The sequence below is a fragment of the Heloderma suspectum genome, chromosome 7 (genome assembly GCF_057233095.1).
Source record: "Heloderma suspectum isolate Gila_16-S chromosome 7, 16-S_ref, whole genome shotgun sequence".
In the NCBI taxonomy this organism is placed as follows: domain Eukaryota; kingdom Metazoa; phylum Chordata; class Lepidosauria; order Squamata; family Helodermatidae; genus Heloderma; species Heloderma suspectum.
Window position 1 is genome coordinate 2,872,692 of NC_139464.1, and position 22,109 is coordinate 2,894,800.

General features: G+C 53.5%; 1 protein-coding gene across 1 annotated transcript; it reads left to right on the plus strand.

Moving 5' to 3' along the window:
- The first annotated feature begins 1,551 nt into the window (after nucleotides 1-1,551).
- On the plus strand, nucleotides 1,552-9,649 carry LOC146339222 (acrosin-like). Its single transcript, XM_084808835.1, has 6 exons — nucleotides 1,552-1,643; nucleotides 2,850-3,041; nucleotides 4,635-4,838; nucleotides 5,689-5,960; nucleotides 6,319-6,467; nucleotides 8,456-9,649. Exons 2-6 carry the CDS (start codon nucleotides 2,935-2,937, stop codon nucleotides 9,035-9,037), a joined length of 1,314 nt encoding a protein of 437 aa, XP_084664961.1. The 5' UTR covers nucleotides 1,552-1,643; nucleotides 2,850-2,934; the 3' UTR covers nucleotides 9,038-9,649.
- Nucleotides 9,650-22,109: the final 12,460 nt, after the last annotated feature.

A 22,109-nucleotide genomic window follows, 5' to 3' on the forward strand; every position in this document is an offset into this window, starting at 1 on the left:
ACTCCCATTGTGGTCAAGGAGGCTTCTCCCACATCAGACAGAAATCCCCCTCAATTGAAATGGCACAGTTTAAAGCCCAAATTCTCTAAGTGCTGTAAAGCACAATCTCAAGTCTCCAATTCTCCATTCTCCGTTGTTTGGTTTATTGCCTTAGGAAGTAAGTACTTCACACTTTTGTTATAGAGATCCTGAGCAGCATCAGGTTAGAAAGGGGGCTTGTTTCATATAAGCACAAGCATATGTGTGTCTACTTGGAAGTAACTCCCATTGTGCTCAGTGAGGCTTGCTCCTGAAATGCAGCTGCATCTGGAGTTTCAGGGGAAAGGAGAAAGGGAGGGTGGGGTGGGGTGGGGAAGCCTCTCTCATTGGTTGAGCATCCCCTGCCAGTCAGATGATGTTCACTCCAACCCCCACCTCCACCAAGAAGTCTCTTCTGTGGAGTGATTTTTGCTTATGGAGCCCTGCATGGACCAAAGTGCAGCAAAGCTGATTCCTTTAAAAAAAATCCGGTACTCCTTCATTTGTCTCTCTTTCTGTTGTCATGGAGACATGGTCTGTAATTATCATTAGGGTTCACAAACTTTTTCTCCCCACTGTAATTGCTGTTATGGTTAACTATGAATGAATACTATAAAAATCTAGTGGTGTTTTGTTTTCAGAAATATCATCACAATAACTGTTTAATTGCTGCCTTCCAATAACTTTAGTTAAACAATCCTAAATTTGCTATTGATTCAATCTTGGGCTGATGTTCTGATTTTCACTCCACACCTAAATGCCTTCCAATCAATCCAGCACACTGAGTTTGGGACAGTGAAAGAGGAGAACAGGATGTTTTAGCAGAGGCAGCCAGGAAAAATAAAGGTGCTTGCTTGGTGGCAGCAGTGAGGATTCCAGGAGGGGCCGAGTTATCTGGTTTGCTTGCTTGCCCGCCTTCTCAAGGGGCAGGCCACTGCCTGTGCTGTCATGCAGGCCGTCAAGGGTCACATACATGAGGCAAATGTTGCTGTGGATCCTTGCCTCTTTAACCGGAGTGGTCCTGGGCAGGCAGGCCCCCGCCAGCCACCTCCTCCTCCACCTCATAAAATGTAAGGAGCTGAAGGAAATGCTGTGGCGAGCCGTGGAAGGCAGGCCAGGCCATTCCCTTCAGCTCAGTTTGTGGCCGCTTCTAAGCCCTCATCTAGGGCAATGATGGCCTGAAATGGCAGGTGAGGGGCTTGGGAGGAGGACAGAGAGGTGTGCGTGGGGGCAGTGAGGGCCTGCAGTGGTTCAGCAAAGTGAAGCTGGGGGTGCGTAGGAAAAGGCCAGTCCAATCAGGTGCTTCCAGATGAGGCCTTTATTGTGCAATTGCACTGCCTCATTCACCCAATCTTACCAAAGTGAGGAGGGGTGACATGACCTTTGATTTTTGCACCGCTGCTTCTGCCTTTTCTCTTACCAGAAAAACAACCCGTACTTAAAGAGGGACAGATGGGATTGCTGCCTTTGGATTGGTAGTGCTGGAGGAAGGAGTGCTCTGTCTGTCTGGAAGCACCCGAGCTCCTCTGCGGTGCTTGGGAAAGCGGAGAAAGAAAGAGGACTTGGCCTTGGGCTCCATCTGCCCCCTAAGAAATATTTCTGGACCCTGGAAACTTGCCAGGGAGGTAAGAGAGGTCCACAGCTAGGTGTGTGTGTGTGTGTGTGTGTGTGTGTGTGTAGGGGGTGCAGGGCCCCCCAGCAAGGAATACTGTGTGCTGTGCAAGGCTGCAAGCAGACAGGGAAGAGGGAGACGGTCAACATAAGCAGAGCCGTTGTGTAGGACGAGACCAAAGCCCAGTCTAGTCCAGCATTCTGTTCTCACAGCAACCAGTGGGAAGCCCACAAGGAGGACATGAGTGCAACAGCACCCTCCCGCCCTGTTCCCCAGCAATGGGTGCACAGGGGCACGCTGCCTCCAGTACTGGAGGGAATCTATCGCTTCTGTGACTAGTTGCCACTGATAGCCTTCTCCTCCTCCAAGAATTGGTCTAATCTCCTTTTAAAGCCATCCTCTTTGGTGGCCATCACTACATCTTGTGGTAGAGAATTCCATACGTTAACTCTGCATTGTGTGAAGAGGGGCTTCCATTTATCAGTCCTGAATCTCCCACCATTCATCTGCATGGGGTGAGCCCTGGTTTTAGTATCTACCATTATTTCTCCTCATCATAAATAATTTTATACACCTCTGCCATGTCCCCAGTCACTTGCCTTTTTTTTCTAAGCGAATGAGCCCCCAGAGTTGTAGCCCTTCCTCATGGGGAGCTGCTCCAGCCCCTTGATAATACGGGCTGCCCTTTTCTGGACAGTGGCCAGGAGGTGCCACATCCCCGCCTGCCGCTCGATGTCTTGCTTTTTCTTCCTCGTTTTTTGCTGTACCTCACATTCCTTTCCTCTCTCTCCCTTTTCTCATCTTTGCTCTGTTCTTGATCTGTCAGTGCACAGATGGGGTCTAGTGGTATCTGGGTGGCACCAGGAGATGCTTACTGCTGTTCTTGTTTCTTGACTGGTAGGACCTTTAAGCCTCCCATGACACTGTGCACACAATCAAGTTTTAAGCCCACCAGTTCCCAACAAAATGAAGAGCATGACAGCATTCCCTGCGCCAGAAACCTTGAGCTTTATTCCTCTAGCAGTGCCCCCCCCCAACTCACACCCAGGCCAAGTCCTCCCTTTGAACTGCGGAGACTTCCCAGCATTCTGCCCAGATCTTCCTTGTGCCACAAGAAGATCTCTCTTCCCGTTGTCTGTCTAGGTTCCCCTCACTCTTTTCCTCCACACTCACCGATTGCCCGGTTTAACTGACACCGCTTCCATTCTCACACATTCAGCCAAGCAGGCTGTGTGAGGTCAGACTGCCTGTGTGCTGACTGGACGGAACCTGTTTTATGATGTCATGTGTTCTATGAAAATGTGATGGTGGGAGTAGCATCCGGAGCTGCGAGAAGGATGAGATGGCTGCTCTTCCCAATTCTGGTCCTTGCCGCTTTGCGGCCTACACATGCCAAAGCCACGAGCTGCGAGTAAGTAGCAAAATACGTCTGTGTGAATTCACTTTGACAAAACAGCTTTCTTTCCTGTAGTTCTCTTGTAATGAGGCATCATCACTCTTTCTTTCCTAAAGACAATCGCGTGCAACACACTCCGGATTGCCGACACTATTTCTCCAGTTTCACCTTCTTTCAGTAGGGTGATTTGGGGGTTGATCTCAGGACGGGGAGAGGTTCTCTGCACTGCAGAAGGCACCAGGAGGAGGGGAGGAGGGGTGAATGGTCTGCATTGTCCCGAGAAGCTGTTTTAATACATATCATATATGTATATATATAAATTTATCTTCTCATTCTAGTGAGACAACGGCCTTAACAGGTTCACCAGCTCAAATAGCTGGAAAATCCCCCAGGACATTCAGGAATGTATCAGATTCCATAATTCTCTGATGCAGAGCATTTTAGTTGGGTCCCCCACGGAGGGCAAATGCTGTGGGACCAAACTTCACCAGTAAGTTACTGGCCTGACTCCTCCAAAGGCATCATCACAACCCTTCCTATATATCCAGCCACCCATCCCACCATGTAGGCAATGTTTTACCTTGCCCCGTAAGTTGGGCCCATGATCACTTGAGCCAGTCCCGTGGTTGTCATGGAGGCCACAAAGTCCCAAGCTGGCCCTGCCAGGGCGGCTTCAGCATGGGCACGGACGTCACCCAGAGCAATATCCCTGGGACTGTTGGGCAGCAGGGTGGTGATGCAGCAGCAGCAAGCCCTGTCCATCTCTTTGGCCCAACATAAGGTGCAGACCCTCACAGCCTGCCCTGGGGGAAAGAGGTTTCCTGTGAGCAAGATGGCATTTCTATGGACCATGGCAACTCCCAACCCACCCAGCCACTCCGGTCTGTGCTGGTGCTACACTGAGTGCCCCGGCAAGCGCAACTGGTTCAGGCTATCATCCTCCAGCTCACCCACCCAGGTCGCAGTAATACATGCCAGGTCAGCTCCTTCATCTGCGATTAAATCACAGATGAGATCCATCTTATTACAAACCAACCTGGTGTTAAACAACAGAACTATGAGGACAGAAGGTCCAGTAACTGAGCAATCAGATACCTGAACATTAGAGGGAGGGAGGACGGGGTAGAGATTTAAATTAGAAACAAATAAGAATGAACTCCAGGTACGCAATGTGGAATATGTTTATGGAACTCACTGCCACAAGAAATGCAGGTGCTGCTTGCCTTCAGGCCCTGCTTGTGGGGCGTTCCAGAGGCATCTGGCTGGCCACTGTTGAAGAAAGAATGGCACGCACAATGGACCCATCACTGTGGTGTGATCTAGGAAGGCTTTTCTTATGAGCAGTGGCATCTGTTATCCAAGAAGGCGGTTGATGCACCTCCAACTGCCCCTGCCTCTCCAGGAGCTGAGGAAGATGTGCCTGCTGGTTCCTAGAATCAGACACTTGCTCCCTGGTGTAAGGAAGTGTTAGGGTCAAGGTGTTTGCCATCCAGTGTTTGGGCCACAGGAGATGAGTTAAATTAGCTGGAGTCTCTGACTTGTCTTGTTCCAGCTGCACATAACAAAACTGTACATTGCATGTATGTTTTAGCTGGTGTCATTTTACAGTAGTGTGTGTGGAAACCGACCACTAGCCCTCAGTCATGGCTCTTCATTGCGGATTCTGGGCGGCACGGATGCTTTGCCAGGATCGTGGCCCTGGGCTGTCAGCTTCCAGTTCCCAACACGAAAGGGATGGAGTCATTTCTGTGGAGGCTCACTCATCAACTCTCGCTGGGTCCTTTCTTCTGCTCACTGCTTCCTCATACAAAGGTGAGCCAAGCTTAGGTCAGCATCAGAAGAATACGGGACGTCCGGGGTTCCAGAATCTCAAGTGGTGTCAGTCTGTCTAGGGGTAATCCATGCACCAAACGATGGTCTAAAGGCACATCTGAAGCAAAGCACCAAGGTGGGAGATCATCCCGAAACATCATATGCACAGATCCCCACTGCTTGGAAGAAGCTTGGGATAGAAGTAGGTCTGCCCTTAAAGACTGTTCAGAAACTGCACTTAGCAGAGAACAGGGCTGCTAGATTATTAACAGGAACTGGAGCACTTATCTCCTCCCTTGACACACCTGGAGTGGCTGCCAGCTATTTCCAGGCCCTGTTCAAGTGCCTTTAAAGCGCTAGAGGTGGGGTGGGCAGAGTGGCCCAAATTGCCTCCTGGCACTGTTCTTTCTTTTACTGTTGTGTTTTTAATTTATTTGGGTTTTTTTATGTTTTAAGATTGTATTGTTGGCTGCCTTGCTGTGAGTGCCTTTTGTGCAGAGAGGTGGGATAGAAAATAAATAAAACCTGGTATTGTAAGGAGAGGCTCCAAGCACGTTCCATCCGCTTTGGTCCAGAGGCCACTCAGATGGTCGCTGTTCTTCTCTGGCTAGATGAATGGGCAGGAGCTCCTCCTTGCCTGCCAACCCAAGGACTTGTCCCTCTGCCCCTGCTTCCTCCTCCTTTGCACCACGCTTCTAGGACTCGTATGTGCTCACAGTGTTTTGACCAAGTGCATGGCCACCTCTCTCCTCCCCAATCTCACCCCACAGTGTGTGATGCCCCCCTCCAGAACTTCCCTACCAACACCCACCCCCAGGAATGCCCTGCCGCATGCTTCTTGTTTCCCCAGGTTCCTCAAAGTTGATTACTTCCGGGTACAGATTGGTGCTACGCAGCGCTCCAAGCCTGGCCCGGACGCCCAGGTGCGCAAGATCAAGCGATTGGTGGACCACGAGCACTTCAGGCCCCGCATGCACCTCAACGACATCTCTCTGATTGAGCTGAGTGAGCCCGTGATTTGCAACGACTACATCCAGCCGGCATGTTTGCCAGATCAGAGCCTGAAAAGAAGCATGCTTACCCATTGCTACATCTGTGGCTGGGGCATCAAGGAGTTAAAGAGTAAGTGTGTGACAGAGTAAGTCTCCTGCCACAGCCTTCCCCAACCGAGAGCCCTCCAGGGGTGCTGGATGACAACTCCCAGCATCCCCAGCCAGCATTCTGGAAATGGTGATGGAAATTGTAGTCCAACATGTATGGAGGGCATGTTGGGGAAGGCTCCCCTAGCACTTCCCCCATTAAAGCAGGGGCACAGAAGGACCCCCACATCATCAATTCCCAACTGTAGTGTCTATTCCAGCTGGGCTGAAACCGCAAATAGACAAAAGTCTCTGCTCCAGGTGGGCTTAAACTGCAGCACCTGCCCCTTTAGAAATGACAGACCGGCAGATAGAGAGACAAACCCACCTTCTGCTTGCAGAGCGTGCTGACGACACGGACATCCTGCAAGAGGCTGAAGTGGAGCTGATGCCCAACGATGTCTGCAACAGCAGCAAATGGTATTACACGGGTATCAGAGATGACCAGATTTGTGCCATATCTGACGAAGCAAAGATTGACGGCTGCCGGGTAGGTGTGCCAAGGCCTCGTCTTCCCGGTCCCCCCATGGCCATGGGGGGGGGGGAGCGATGCTCAGCAGGAGTCCAGGCAGGGGAGCAGCACCATGGACAGCTCAGGGTGGAGAGGGGTGTATTCAGACCAGATGCGGAGCACACATTACTAGGTGTTGCTTCAGCCAGGAGCTGGAGCAGAGGCCTTATGCCAGCCTTTCCCAACCTGGTGCCCTCATGTTCTGTTGGACTACAGTCCCCATCATGCTGGCTGGGAGATGTATTCCAACACATCTGGAGGGCACCAGGTGGGGGAAGGCTGTCGTAAGTAATTCCTGCTGTCGGGTTTGGTGTTCCTGGCTCCACCCCCACTGAGGGACTGCTGGGGCTTAAAAGGGATACAGCCAGTTCTTCAGGGGCTGGGGAGCCTCCTGCTGCTGCTCTGGGAGGTGGCATGGCAGGGGAGTCAGGCCCTCTAGCAAGGCGGTGGGCTCTCCCACACTGGAGGCCTTCAAGACGAGGCTGGACAGCCATTTGTCAGGGATGCTCTGACTTGGATTCCTGCATTGAGCAGGGGGTTGGACTTGATGGCCTTGTAGGCCCCTTCCAGCCCTACTATTCTATGATTCTATGATTCTATGAAGGCAAGGGTTTTGAAGAGGAATCTTCAGGCCTTGCCCTCTGGCCATGCAGGTGAAGGCTTCATGGCTTCCTGGGGTCTTTCCCCTTTGGGGGTTGCTAGTGGGGTGGTGCCTTCCATGATGCTTTCTGGGGCTGACTCCTCCATCCAGCCTTTCCCACCTCCTGTATCCTCAGACTCTTCCTCGGATAATGGGGGTGGGGGGACTGGCTTCCAAACCATGACACCTGCCTGGTTTTCATGGAGCTTAGCCACCTTGAGCACCATTTTGTGGTGGGGTATCAGTCAAATAAACAAACTGTCTGTCTCAGGCACAAGATAGCCAAAGAAGTTCACGGCTCCTTCCACTTCCATTCTGAAACTGACCGGGGCTGTGTCAGTTCTGGTCCTGGCCCGCCCCATGATGGGGCCCACGTATCCCTTCCTTGTTCAGCTCAGAGGAGGGATGCTGCGGCGATGCAAAGGTTTGGTTTCCAGCACAGATGCTGCCATTCTGCTCGTGGGGACAATTATCCCAAGCCCACCTTTCTGCCTGATTTTGTCTGACTTACTTTCCTCCTCTTAGGGACAACATGGTGGCTGGATGTGCAAGCCAAGTATGCTTTCAAGGAAAGCGTGAGGGCGTAGCGCCAGCGCCACCCCCACCCCGCCTCACCCCAACATGAGGCATCACTATTTCATTTGCTGTCCCAGCTCTGAAAACTGAAATGGCTGGGTCAACTGCCCGAGCCGTCCCCAAGCTGGCGCCCTCGTGTTGGACCGCAACTCCCATGCTGGCTGGGAATGATGGGAGTTGCAGTCCAATGCTGCAGCTTGAGGGCACCAGCTTGGGGAAGGCTTGTGTAGAAGCGTGACGAGCGACAGCAGTCATTAGGCACGGAGGATTTGTCTTCCAACTTAATTAAAACGGAATGAGCCATGATTCAGCATGCATGTATGACGCCCCACAATGCCATCATGGCTTGGCCCTGCTGAGCAGGGGCCGGCTGGGCTGCCCATCATTGGCTGGGAGAAAAGGTGGCAAGCAACCCTCGCTCTCCGTTAGGGCTCTCCGCCAGTCGACTTCTCGCGGCCCGATGGCTCCCAACGGGGTGGCTGAACTGGTTCCCCTGATGAGGGGTGAGGGGAATTGTAGGCAAAAACATCTGGAGGGCTACAAGTTGCCCTGAGTTGGATGTATACCCTGACCTTCAAATATAGTATGCCAAGCTGAGCTATTTTCCAGTAACTGCCCCCCCTCATAACCAAATCAATGAAAGTAAATGCACTAGTGAACCTGGCTGCTGAAGAATGGCCCCTCGGGCGCTGAACATCTTGCACCAGCAGACAAGTCCTGCCTTGATGCTCCCCTCTTCCTCCTGCTGCAGGGCGATGGGGGCAGCCCCCTCATGTGCAGGCAAGAGAAGGTGGAACTCTTCTGGCTCATTGGCATCAACAGCTGGGGGAGAGGCTGCACTGGACAGAGGGAGCCAGGGGTCTTCACCTCCACCCAGAGCTTCTACTACTGGATCCATAGAACGCTGACGAGGCCCCCCGAGTCTGCTCTTGTCCCACCGTTCAAGCCAACGCCCCCGCCCCCGCCCACAACCACACGGATTTATCCTGTCTTCCAAATGATCCACGGGAAGTTGGTCTGGTTTTACCCAACGGCGCAGTATCAAGGCCCCCCGGACAAAGTGATTATTGTCCCTTTTTCACCTACTCCAAAAAGAAAAAGAAATCCCTTTACAACCCGTTCTACAACCTACAGCACCTGGGCAAAGACTTCTCCCTATGTCCCTCCTACTGTTATGCCTCAAGGGCCAACGACCCGGCCAAAGTGGCTGGTTTGGGCGACAGGTGTCATTAATGGTATAAAAAGGCGAAGTTCCACCAAATGGGTGAGACCAGCATGGCTGCCCCCGCCTTATACTGGGCCGAATTACTGGCCCGGGCAGCCGCAGCCCTGAGCAAGGCTGGGAGGTCCATGCAGTCCCAGCCACAATCCAGATCAAGTGCCCAGGACTACCACAGCAGTCTTCTGCTGGCATCCAGATCTAGCCCCTGGACCTAGCAACCTTAGCCCCCCCTGCCATTTGCCCCTGCAATCAGTCACGTTTATTAGGTTTATTCAGTGTCCACTTTTAAAAATACCCTAATTTAAAACAGCTCAGGCACCACGTTAAAACCACAAGCCCTGCTTCAGTCTCAGCCCCCAGCACGAGGCAAATGTCTTTGGAAGTGGCTGAGGCTGAGATGCAGCTGGACCTAACCCAGAACATGTGCAAAACGTCTCGCAACCCAACCCCAGTAGAGGCCACCTCAAAGGGCCACACTGTGGCAGCCGAAGTATCTTTCCCCAGCTCTCCCATGTGCTGGACAGGGTGGGTGATGCTTGGCTATATGAGGACTCTCTCTGCGCTCACAAGGTCGCATCATCAGAGCCAAGCAAACTGACTCTCCCTGAGGAAGAAGGAAAGACGGGCAAAGCACAGCCTTGACGGGAAGAACGCTGGGTCTCCTGGGTGTTCTGGCAGCAGCTCACCTGTAAAAGCAGCTTGGAAATAAAGGGGTGCCTTCCACAGAGTGTGTCCTACTCATTCTACTCTGGGCACAGTGCATGTGGGCAGGGACCACTGGTCCATTCACTCATTCCCTCTGACAGGCAAAAGTGTTCGCTGGGGTCAGAGGCAGACAAGGGTATTTTGCGCCAGCACCTCCTGCCTGGGATACCTTTACCTAGAGATGCCAGGGAGTGGATGTGGGGCTTTCTGCAGGTGTTCAGCCACTGAGCTAGTGCCCTTCCACGAGGTGAGTGCCAGGCCTGACGGCAGACCTGAACCAGCAGGAGTGTGGAAAGCACAGAAGAGACAGCACGCTGGGCAGTGGGAGCGGCGGGGGCGGGGGGATGCTGAAAGATATTCGCCTGAGGTGCATTTCTTTGCCATAAATCAAATGTTGCTGTTTGATTTTTGTTTTATTGTTTGAAAAAGAATATTACCAGTCATGGATCCTGTCAGATTAAAAGTTTTCAAAAATACAGGCCACAGTCAAGCACCAGAGTTCGGCATGCAGAAATCTCACCGTGTCTTGGACAGTGTCAAGGCCACCTTAACATTTGTGAGCTAGATGTGAAAGTTAATATTTAACATTTTAAATGTAACAATTTGGAATTTCAGTTTTTTTAATTTGAATTTTGGGGAAAGCTGGGTATGCATTTAACGAATAAGGCTGCATTCCTACACACACTTGCCTGGGACTATATCCCACTGGGGTATTTGGGGTATCTGGGGTAGACTTGGGGTATCTGGGGTAGACTTGGGGTATCTACCTCTAAGTAGACATGCATAGGATTCCTCTGTAAATAAATAAATACGTGAAAATTTAATATCCACCTTCTGCGGGCCCTTAGGAGCCACCACCAGGGCTCCTAAGGGTAGGCATGGCCGGGCACCAGCCGAGGGCCCATGCTCTGGCAGGGGCCCACTGGCAAGAGCCCCCTGGACTTGCTGCTCCTCTTTGTCACCGCAGCCTGCTTGTTCACCTGCCTCTCACTCTGCCCCAGGCAACAGTGGTGGTGAGAGGAAGAGCAGGAGGTGCCCCGGCCTCCTTGCTCTCTGGCTGTCCGGTTCTCAGCAAGCAAGTGTAGCAGTCGTAAGAAAGAGGAAGAGGCGCAAGAGCAGCTGGTGGCAATGGTGGTGAGGAGGTGGGCTCCCTGAGGGAGGGGGCGGGCTCCCTGAGGGAGGGGGCTCATTGAGGGTTCTTTGCCCAAGGGACCTCCAAGACCTGGAGGACCATTGGGTCACCATAGACAATGGCAAGAAGAAACGATGTGTCTTTTTCTCAAGCTCTTGGTTACACTTCTCTTTAATTATGCTCATTCTTTAACTTCTGTTTCCTTCTCCTCCTTGCTTGCATTCCCAATGGCCAGGTTCACACAATCAATGAGACTCATGGTGGCCTAAAACAGCCCATGGGTTGTGGGTGGTTTGTTAACCACACCAACAACCCACACTCTCCAGGTTTGCATGTCATGAGAAACTATCAGGTGGGGGAAGGAAAAGGGGTATGGAAAAGGCACCGCAAACCTTTGATCATGTGAACCTGATGTGATAATTGGTGTCATTGACTGTGCAAACCCGGTCATTTTCACCGCTCTGCCAATACTCTCTTTTGGGCTGAACTCTGGGTTACTTTGTCTGATTCACCCCATGGTGCTTTGCCTCTTGTGGTCTCTTTTCTCTGGAACTCCCAGACCCTCCCTACCTCCCTCCCGGCAGCTGCACCTCTCCTGCTGCCTTGCTGCTGAAAAGCCCCCTCCTCCTCCAGAGGCTTTGACCTCTCCTCGATCTCCTTCCTGGGACCCCGACTCTTCTCATGGCCTCACCCTTTCGGTCTGGAACCCTGTGGACCTGGCCCGCCTCTTTTAACACAGTCATGGTGCCGCCACCTTGTTAGCCCACCACAAAGTGGCTGAGGTCTCAAGAAGTTGATAGCCGAAAAGGCAATTGTGCTGAGTTTTGCCCAGAAACAGACAGGAGCCCAGGACTGGAGGGTGCCCTTGCAGTGGGGCACACCAGTTCAGAGGCAGGCAGGCATGTTCTGCACCAGTGGGGCTTTTGAAGCATCTTTGCAGGAAGCTCTGTGTGCTACAGACTCCAGCCTGGTTTATTACAGAAGAATGAAGTGGTTATTATTTATTGTTTCAAGGGCTTCTAGGCCGCCTTTCAAAATATGTTTTCCAAAGTGATGATAAAAATCACTTTAAAAGAAACATAGGTGTTGAAAATAATAAAAGAGGGAAAGCCATACGTACCATATCAAGCCACCATTGTAAGTTCTAAAATGGTTAGACACAACCATGAAAAGCAGCAAGGGCAAAGCAGCAACCGAAAATACCTACCCTTTTAACTGAAAGCAGACGGAAACAGAAATGTCTCAAAAAAGGTGTGTGTGGGGGGGGGCATACCTGGGGGTGGGTTGGGGATTCCACACATATGGGGGCCAGAACTCAGAACTGGTAGAGTTCTGAGGTGAGAGAATGGACTGTACCACTTCATGTTGCAGGAGGAGGGTCACTTTTTCCCCAGTGTCCCCCCACCTATCAACCCCCGCCCCCATAGAAAACTAACACAATACAAAATGAGCTGGGCTCGAGCCGCTTTCCCTGATGCCATTCTTACACACATTGAGTTACCTTGCATGCGGGGAGCATTCAGAACTGGCACCCCGAGCTGCAGTCTGCAGTGGAGAGCTGCCCTGCCCTTCTGCCCCAGGATTCTTCTCTCCACCTCAGTCTGTGGCACGAGCAGGCCAGGAGGCCTCTTGTGCTGGCCAAGTGCGTGGGAATGAGGGAGACGTGAGCTCATTGGGATACCCTATCAAGGGACATGCAAGAGGGAGATGGCAAACTAGGGGGATGCCAGAGACCACAGGCTCGGGAAGGAGGATGGGTGCTGAGGGGAGACCCAAGGCTTAGGGACGTATGGCCAGCCCACAGCAGGCTGCATGCCGCTGGCCATGGGTGGCCAGTATGCCAGTTGTTGTTGTTGTTCAGTCGTTCAGTCGTGTCCGACTCTTCGTGACCCCATGGACCATAGCACGCCAGGCCTTCCTGTCCTGCGCTCTCTCCCGGAGCGTGCTCAAGTTCATATTCATTGCATCCGTGATGCTATCTAGCCATCTCATCCTCTGCCGTCCCCTTCTCCTTTTGCCTTCAGTCTTTCCCAGCATCAGGGTCTTTTCCAGGGAGTTTTCTCTTCGCATTAGGTGGCCAAAATATTTGAGCTTCAGCTTCAGTATCTGTCCTTCCAATGAGCACTCAGGGTTGATTTCCTTTAGGATTGACTGATTTGACCTCCTTGCAGTCCAGGGGACTCGTAAGAGTCTTCTCCAGCACCACAGTTCGAACACATCAATTCTTCGGCGCTCAGCCTTCCTTATAGTCCTGCTCTCACAGCCACATGTTACTACTGGGAAAACCATAGCTTTGATTATGCGGACCTTTGTCGGCAAGGTGATGCCTCTGCTTCTTACTATGCTGTCTAGGTTTGCCATAGCTTTCCTCCCAAGGAGCAAGCGTCTTTTAATTTCATGGCTACAGTCACCGTCTGCGGTGATCTTGGAGCCCAAGAAAGTAAAATCTGTCACTGCTTCCATTTCTTCCCCTTCGATATGCCAGGAAGTGATGGGGCCAGATGCCATGATCTTGGTTTTTTTAATGTTGAGTTTCAAACCAGCTTTTGCACTCTCCTCTTTCACCCTCAACAAGAGGCTCTTTAGATCCTCTCCGCTTTCTGCCATTAGGGTGGTATCGTCTGCATATCGGAGGTTGTTGATAATTCTCCCAGCAATCTTAATTCCGACCTCTGATTCATCCAACCCGGCATTTCTCATGATGTACTCTGCATATAAGTTAAATAAGCAGGGTGACAATATGCAGCCTTGTCGTACTCCTTTCCCAATTTTGAACCAATCGGTTGTTCCATGTCTGGTTCTTACTGTTGCTTCTTGACCCTCGTACAGGTTTCTCAGGAGACAGGTAAGGTGGTCTGGTACTCCCATCTCTTTCAGAATTTGCCAGAGTTTGTTGTGATCCACACAATCAAAGGCTTTAGTGTAGTCAATGAAGCAGAAATAGACATTTTTCTGGAATTCTCTTGCTTTCTCCATGATCCAGCAAATGTTGGCGATTTGCTGTCTAGTTCCTCTGCCTCTTCGAAACCCAGCTTGTACTTCCGGTAGTTCTCGGTTTGCATACTGCTGAAGCCTAGCTTGCAGGATTTTGAGCATCACCTTGCTGGCATGTGAAATGAGCGCAATTGTGCGGTAGTCTGAACACTCTTTGGCGTTGCCCTTCTTTGGAATTGGAATGTAAACTGACCTTTTCCAGTCTTGCGGCCACTGTTGAGTGTTCCAGATTTGTTGGCATATTGAATGCAGCACTTTAACAGCATTTTAACAGTATGCCAGACGCCCCCCCTAATTCCCCCGCCACAGTCCTGCTAGGGAATAGGCATCGGTCTCCCGGCTTGCGGTGTGTCCCAGTGCTGTTTGTCTCCTGCCAGCCTGCCAGCAGCTGCTTGGTGAGCTGTCGGGAGCCTGACTGCGAGAGGGAAGAGGGCGTGTCAGGAGAGTCCGCGTCCCACCTCCGGTGCCCCATCCCCAGGACAATTGCACTACATCTCCCTGCCAGAGAGCTCTTTGTTGGGAGCTCAGTGTAAGCCACGCACAAGCTGCGGAGAGGTGCTCTCTCAGTCTCAGCACGCAGAATGGGGAGATGCAAGCCTCCCCATTCCTGCGCGCTGAGATGGGGGTGGAGCACGTGTGCATGCGGCCCTGAGTGTGTGTGCATGGGATGTGTGCATGCGCGTGGATGCAACCCCCGATCCACCACCCATTTCCCTGTGCAGCCCTTGCGGGCATGAAGGCTGCCCACCCCTGGTCTAGGACCAGCGGAGATACACTTTCTGCTGCAGGGCTCCCAAGGCACCCTTGGCTTGGGGCCTCGCCCAGGCAGTTCTATTGACGCTGCCAATGCATTCCAGAGGGAAAAGAGAGCACTCAGGAAGCAGGGTGTTCTGTGTGATGTCATACTGCCTCCGTGCTGATTGGATGCGGCCGGGAGACGTGCATTTGTGATGGTATGAGTGCTGGAAGAATGTGGTGATCGGAGCAGCCTCTGGAGCCACGGGGAGGATGAGATGGCTGCTCCTCCCACTCCAGATCCTTGCCACTGTCTGGCCCAGTCATGCCATAGTTGACACGTGCGAGTAAGTGGCCAGAAGAGATCTGGGTCAGCCAGGAAGGAAGGGCTCTGTGCTCCAGGGCATCACACTCACTGCACAAGGCATTCCTCGGAACGATGCAGTGGAGTGGCTCTCAAGAGGAAGGGGTACAAGAGGCCACGCCTAGAAAAATGGGGGCCGGGGGATGAGTGTGAGAACGGCAACATGCAATGCTGCTTGGAGAGAAGGGGGGGGGGATAGCCTACAGGGCAGCTGGGGGCACTAGTGCAGGGCAGGAACAAACCTGCCAAAAACCAACTCAGGGCCCTCCAGTATGAGACCCAGCTGTACAATGGGAGCAAAGAAGAGGGACTGATGGGCAAGTCATCCCTGGGATAGAAGGCCACAGGATCTGTGGATAGGCCACTGTCTAAAGAGGATGAGGCCAGGGAACCCCGTGAGAGGAGGCGTGGGACCCAGTCAAGGGGAGTGGCAAGCTTAGCAGGCCTGAGGTAGCATGGGTGGAGTGGAGGGCTACTGGTGAGGAATGGCTGTCCACGTCTCTTTCCAGTATGTGTGGAAGACACCCCTTGGCGCCAGGCCACGGCAGCAGCATGCGGATCGTGGGGGGGGTTGATGCCCATCTGGGGGCCTGGCCCTGGATCGTCAGCTTGCAGCTCCCAACGATAACAGGGTACAAGCACACCTGCGGAGGCTCCCTCATTACGGCTCGGTGGGTCCTCACGGCGGCTCACTGCTTCGGAAACAAGAGGTGAGCGAAGGCCAGCAGCGGGGCTGGGAGAGAAATCCCCGGCCTGGACGGTGCCCGCCCCACCATGTGGAGGGACCGCTGTGAGCCAGAAACCACACAATGGGCATCTTGGTGTTCCTTGGGCTGGATCTGGGGGTGTGGTGTGGCGGGGGGGGGGCACTGCTCGGAACTGCCTCGAATCACGCTTGGCTGAGTTTTCAGATGAGGTACCCGAAAGCAACCCTCAGGGAGGACACTTCCATTTTTCCACCTTGAAATCTGAAACAGTGGGGGGACCTCCAGAGTCTCCATGGGCCTATTTCATGACTGAGCCAACCTCATTGTTAGGAGTATCCCCCCCCCCCCCCATGATTCTGCCTGAAATATAGATCTGAGGTTGAGGGTTTCAGTTAGGAAAAAAATACTTGCATGTGGAGAGAACGGTTCCGCTCCCCCCCGCCCAAGACCTCTGGGCTGTCCAATGACACTGATTGGGCACCAGGTTCAGGCAGTGGAGGCTGGTGGCTCCGCATCAATGGGGCGCTGAATCCACTCCGGATTTCGGTCAGAGAGCTCTAAAGGCTCTCCAAGGTGCGAAGCGAGTTCAGGAGGGACCAAAGAAAATACGGCTTTACATGGCTCCCTTGGGAGGAAGGGAGGTTTATTAGGAATAACTCCTATTACTATTATCATTGGAATTGACTGCCACTAATGGGGTCACGAAGAGTCGGACACGACTGAACGACTGAACGACAAAATCTGACCGACATTAATCCACGTGTCTTTCACGTAGACTAGGCAAACTCACAGAGGACACGCCCAACCATTTGTATTAGCCCTGATAGCTGATTTCAACCTCCATGCTCAGAGGCAGTGAACTTCTGAGGATCAGATGCTGAGGACCAACAGACAGGCGAGCCATCGGGCCGGGCCGTCTCCCGGAAGCGCTGCCAGGGCCTGCTGTAGAGGGCCTCGGGGCAGGATCCTTGGGAGGATTCCAGACAGCAATTGTGAGCGGCGAGGGCCCCCGCCCCAGGCGCTTCTCTCTTCTACTGTCCAGCAAGCAAACTCTCATGTGCCCCCCCCCCCACCGCTCCCCTCTGGATCTTCCCTCATCCTATTTGCCTTATAGAGTCAGGATCATCTCCATTCATCCTCCACTAAGTCGCTGGAGAGCTGCCTTTGGAGTGTCCCATTTGCTCTGCTTGTTTGTGCCTGGAATGCAGCTGGGCCCTCCCGATGAGACCTTACTCGTGCCTCCTCACGCAGTCATTGAGCTCACAGCCTGTAGGAAGAGGCCAGGTGGACTTTATCAGAAGAAGGGACGAGTTGTCTCTCCCTTCCCACCTGGCTTTTTAGCAAATCAGTGCAGTTACAAGTTGATGCCCGTGAAAAGTGCCGTGAGGTTTCCACGAGCAGCCTTAGCTTTTCTCCCAGTGGAGGTGCCGACCATTCGCACAAGTGGTAGGACAACACAGCCACCAGACTGCTCCCTGGGGCTAAGCTGCATTCCGTCCCCTCCTCTGCTTCTCCAGGAATCTTCCGCACTGGCGCGCAGTGATTGGCGCGTCAAAGCTTTCGTCACTTGGCTCCGAGGTGCATGTGCGCTACATCAAGCAAGTGGTGGTGCATGAGGAGTACCAGCCAGGCATAGAGCTCAGCGACATTGCCCTGATGGAGCTGGACCAGCCCGTCATGTGCAGTAACTACATCCAGCCGGCTTGCATGCCCGACAGCACCATCAAGGTGTCCTCATTGACCTACTGCTACATCAGCGGCTGGGGCGTCCTGAGAGAGCACGGTGAGTGCCCGGGGCACATCCTCCTCCGGGCCACCAAGGGCCACTCCCTCCTCCTGCCTTGAAGCCCAAGCCACACGACAGGCCTCACAAGGACAAAGGCTGCCCATCCAGGGCAGGAGGGGAAGGGCAGCTGTGGGGATTTCCCAGGGTCCCAGACCGGCCCTTTGTTCAGGACTGCTTCACAGGAGGATTGAGCCTTTCAGCCTGTGGCCCAAACCCCATTTCAGAGAGGAGGGCTGCATCCCAGTGGTGGGTGGGGCTGAAGGCCAAAGGGGCGGGCCCAAAATGCCACCGCTGCTGGCGTATGTTACCTTAATGTGCTCACAGCCAGTCACTCCGTCTCAGGAGGGGCCTCGCAAACCTGTAGAATGGGGGAGAAACCACACAAAGGCCAGGAAACCACCACAGGTTCGGTGGTTGGAGGAAAGGCGGTGGGGCCCAAGGGAAGGGGGCATGGCCATCTGGAGAAGCCTGGATGACCGGACTGGGCCCCTGGAGGGCTGGATTGGGCCCCTTGGCCTGAGGCTGTGCACCCATTTATAGTATGCATGAGTCTCCCTGGTGGGGTAGAAGTGCCACAATTTGAGTACTAATGCGACGTCCTTACTTGGACCTCAGTGTTACGGCACATTTCTCTTTGGGCTGCCCCTAGCCCTGCCTCACTTACCTCCAGATCAAGCAGCAGGCCCATCCTGAATCCTTAGGGACATGCCAGAAATACTTAACTTTTTGGAGTCAAAGCATCCAGATTAATATGCATTTAACATTTATATTCTGCCTTATCTGCAACCCCTTCCCCATCAAGGCCGCCTCCATTCAGTGCCTCTTGTGGCCATTCAGGTGGTGCTGCCTCTTCAGGGCCCTGGATGGGGGAGTTCCACGGCTCTAGTTGAAGTCCGAGGTCAAGCTGACCAGAGAGAGGTCTGAGGGGGTCGGGGGGAGGGGCTGCAGCAAAGAGGGGGCTCACACCTGCCTTCCACTCTCAACAGCCTTGCAAGGAACAGACATCATGCAGGAGGCGAAGGTCAACCGTTTTACCGTAACACAGTGCAACAGCAGCAGCTGGTACAACGGGTCCATCCGAGAGCACCAGGTGTGTGCAGGATACGAGGAAGGAGGCATTGACAGCTGCCAGGTAAAGCACTCCCCTGGGAAGCAGCCTAAACTGGAGGCTGAAGCCTCATGCCTGGGGGCCATCGGAGGAGGGTGAATATCCTCCAAAAGAAGGGTCATGTGCACATTTGAAATGTAGATGCATTCATGCAATTTGATGCACAAAAATCAATTGCCCTGCTATTTTTGAGACAGAGCTTTGAAAGAAAGCCTTGTTCCCAGCTTCTAAGGCAAAATAAAATTTAACACTGTGCAATTCATAGTTGTGAATGTGGTATAAATTCAAATTGGTATTGAAATTTGAATTTATGTAAGCACGTCTGGGCTAGAGTCGCTTCACCACCTCTCCCTCCGCAAAATAAAACATGGCAGCAGGGTCGAGGGATGTCAGAGGAGTCTGGTGGGGGGGGGGGGCTTGACGAGATTCCGTCGGCTCGGGCCCCCACATTCCATTCCATCTCTGCCAGCTGGCCCAGCTTGGTCTGCAGCGAGTTGGGCCAGCTGGTGGATTCCCCGTTTTTTAAAATTTGTGGAAATAGACATTTGTGCAAATCGCAGCCAGAATTTGCCCAAATGTCAATTTCCACAAATTAAAAAAGACTCGTAAAAAGTCTCTGGAATTTGGGGAAAACGTGTGGCTCAGCTCACCAACGCAAGCCGAGCTGGGCATGCTGCCGAAATCCGGCAAGCCCCCAAAAAGCCCGATGTCCCAGTGATGGACATCCCTGTGAGGGTCTCTTCAGGAGCCTTTTTGCAAACATTCTCTGGGCTGCCCCTTCTCTTTGTCAGAGGTTAGTCCCTATTTGAGACGTGTGTGATGCTTTCAGTTTCAAAAGGGAGAGCAATTCACAGCTCAGTCTCGTGCACATTTACCTGGAAGTAAGCCTCACTTAATTCAGTGCCTGGCACTGCAGGCTTAGAAACCAGAATTAAACAGATCGCTTCGGCCTGATTCTATGACGTTAGAAGAGCCCTGCTGGATCAGACCATGGGTCCATCCAGTCCGGCATTCTGTCCCACAGTGGCCAGTCAGATGCCCCAACGGGAAGCCCACAAGTAGCACCTGGGGGCAAAAACAGGCATCCGAGGCTTTACTGTGAAAAAGTGTCCGCCCTCAATTGAGCCTCAGATGGTTATTTTCAGTGTTCAACAGGTCAAATTAATGTACTGCTGCCGTAAGATAGAGGCAGGTTCCCGATCCAGAGGTGGTTCTCCCAGAGTCACTGCTGCATGGTTGCTGCCCTGAGACAACAGCCCCAGCCACTCAAGAGTGGCACCATGGAGAGTTTCAGCCCCACACCTTTGCAGGACTGTCTTAGTCTGTTCATGGCTCTGTGGTGTTTTCCTACAGTGCGGGTGCACAAACCTTTTGGCCTGGAAGGCCAAATCCGGGTTTGCCGTGGGGACCAGGGGCCACAGGTGAATAGTGTGCACATGCTGGGGTGGGGGGAGACACACACACACCCATGTACTGGGTGGTGCTAAAGCGGTAATCTGGGCTGCCATGGGATCGCCAGGGCTGTACCAGCTTCCTCTCTTGCCCAGCGGCCCGATGCGACAGCCACTCTAGTGTCAGACGGTGAATCCTTTGTGTATCTCTGATTGCTTGGGAGAGTGAGAGAAGCGAGGGACTGGGAGCGCCACGGCAGCAGCAGATGCCAGCAGGTCTGGCAGGCTGCCACAAATGGCTTGGCGGGCTGCATGTTCTGCACCCCTGTTCTAGGGACCTGTGAAGTCCATCCCAACTATTGGGGACATGATAAATCCACTTATCCCAGGATGAAAGTGAGATAAGGTTGTGGCAACGCAGCCACCCCTCCCACTTTCTACTCTTTCACAGGCTGACTGTTCCCACTCCCTCTGCCCTGCCCTGCCTCTCCTGACAGGCAATCTCTCCCTCACGTTTTCAGTTTGGTGGTCAAGGGCGCCATCCTAGGCATCTTTAGGCAGAAAAAAGGCCTACAACTCCCAGCTGGCTGGGGCATGCCAGGAGTTGCAGGACTTTTTTCTGTCTAAACGTGCATAGGATGGTGCCTCCAAGGGGTGCCTCCCTCGGTCTGTTCCCCTGCAAGGTCCTGATGGCTGGCCTCCTCTCACTGGCTTTCCCATCCTTTGCCAGCCTCTATGCTTCAGGTGATGGGTCTGGGATGCTAACTCTGTCACTCTCCAGTCAGGTAGCTAATTTTTATTGCTTATAAACTTCTGGGTGTTTAAAATGGCGGCAACCCACCCTAAAAGGCAAATGAAATCAAAACCTTCTTTTCCCCTAATGCACGTTTTCCTCATCATTTCTACAAGCCATTTGTGAGAGGTCTGCAAAGAGCAACCGTTGGGGAGTGCATCCTGCTGAACCCAACAATATGCTGGGGGTACTGGGGGCTGCTGGCACCCCTCAGGAGGCCCGTTGGAGAAGACAGGAGACCCCTGCAAGGGGCTGCCTCCAGCCTCTGTGGCTGTGTGCTGGAGGCCACCGCCTGCGGGCCCTTCCAAGGGCACTGCCTCCTGGCTCCTGCTGCCGGCCAGGCAGGCGTCTCCTGTGGCCTCCCTTTGCCCGCAGGAGGGTTCCTCACTGCCTTCCGGCTGCCCCCTCCGCCAAGCGCCCCCTCCGCCCCAAGCTTCAGTGCCAGAGCCGCCATGTGAGCCATCGCCTGCTCACCTGCCCCACGCCTTTCACATCCATGCCCCCAGCCCTGGAGAGATGGCGGCGATGGTCTCTTTGCCCTGTCATCATGTCAGCCATCCCAGTGCAAGGAAGATGGGTGTTGCTCTGCCCGCCTTGCAATTTGAGTCAGATGAAAACTTCTGTCTGTCTGCCTTGTTGTTGCAGGGAGACAGTGGCGGCCCCCTCATGTGCAGGGAAGAGACATCGCAGCCATATTGGGTTATTGGAGTCACCAGCTGGGGCCGCGGCTGCGGCAAAGCGCGCCGGCCAGGGGTCTACACCTCCACACAGCACTTCTACACCTGGATGAAGGGCTGGGCCGGGCCCATGCCCCAGCCCCCTCCCACGCCAAAGACCGCACCCCCCACACCAGCACCAGCCCAGAACCAATCGAAGCCTTACACAACCGCCAATGTCACTGCAGCCTCCCATTCAAAGCCTATGACCACCGGCAAGCCCAAACCAAAGCCTGAAACCCCGCCCAAGCCCGCAGCCCCAACTCAAGCTGGGACCACCCTCCCACCACAAACCATGCCCCAAACCACCCTCCCACCACAAACCAAGCCCCAAACCACCCTCCCACCACAAACCATGCCCCAAACCACCCTCCCACCACAAACCAAGCCCCAAACCACCCTCCCACCACAAACCATGCCCCAAACCACCCTCCCACCACAAACCATGCCCCAAACCACCCTCCCACCACAAACCAAGCCCCAAACCACCCTCCCACCACAAACCAAGCCCCAAACCACCCTCCCACCACAAACCATGCCCCAAACCACCCTCCCACCACAAACCAATCTCCCGCCACAAACTGAGCCCCAGTCCACCCTCCCGCCACAAACTGAGCCCCAGTCCACCCTCCCACCACAAACCAAGCCCCATCCCACTCCCCCACCACAAACCGAGCCCCAGTCCACCCCACCACCACAAACCAAGACCCATCTCACCTCTCCACAAGCCAAGCCTGAATCCACCCACCCAC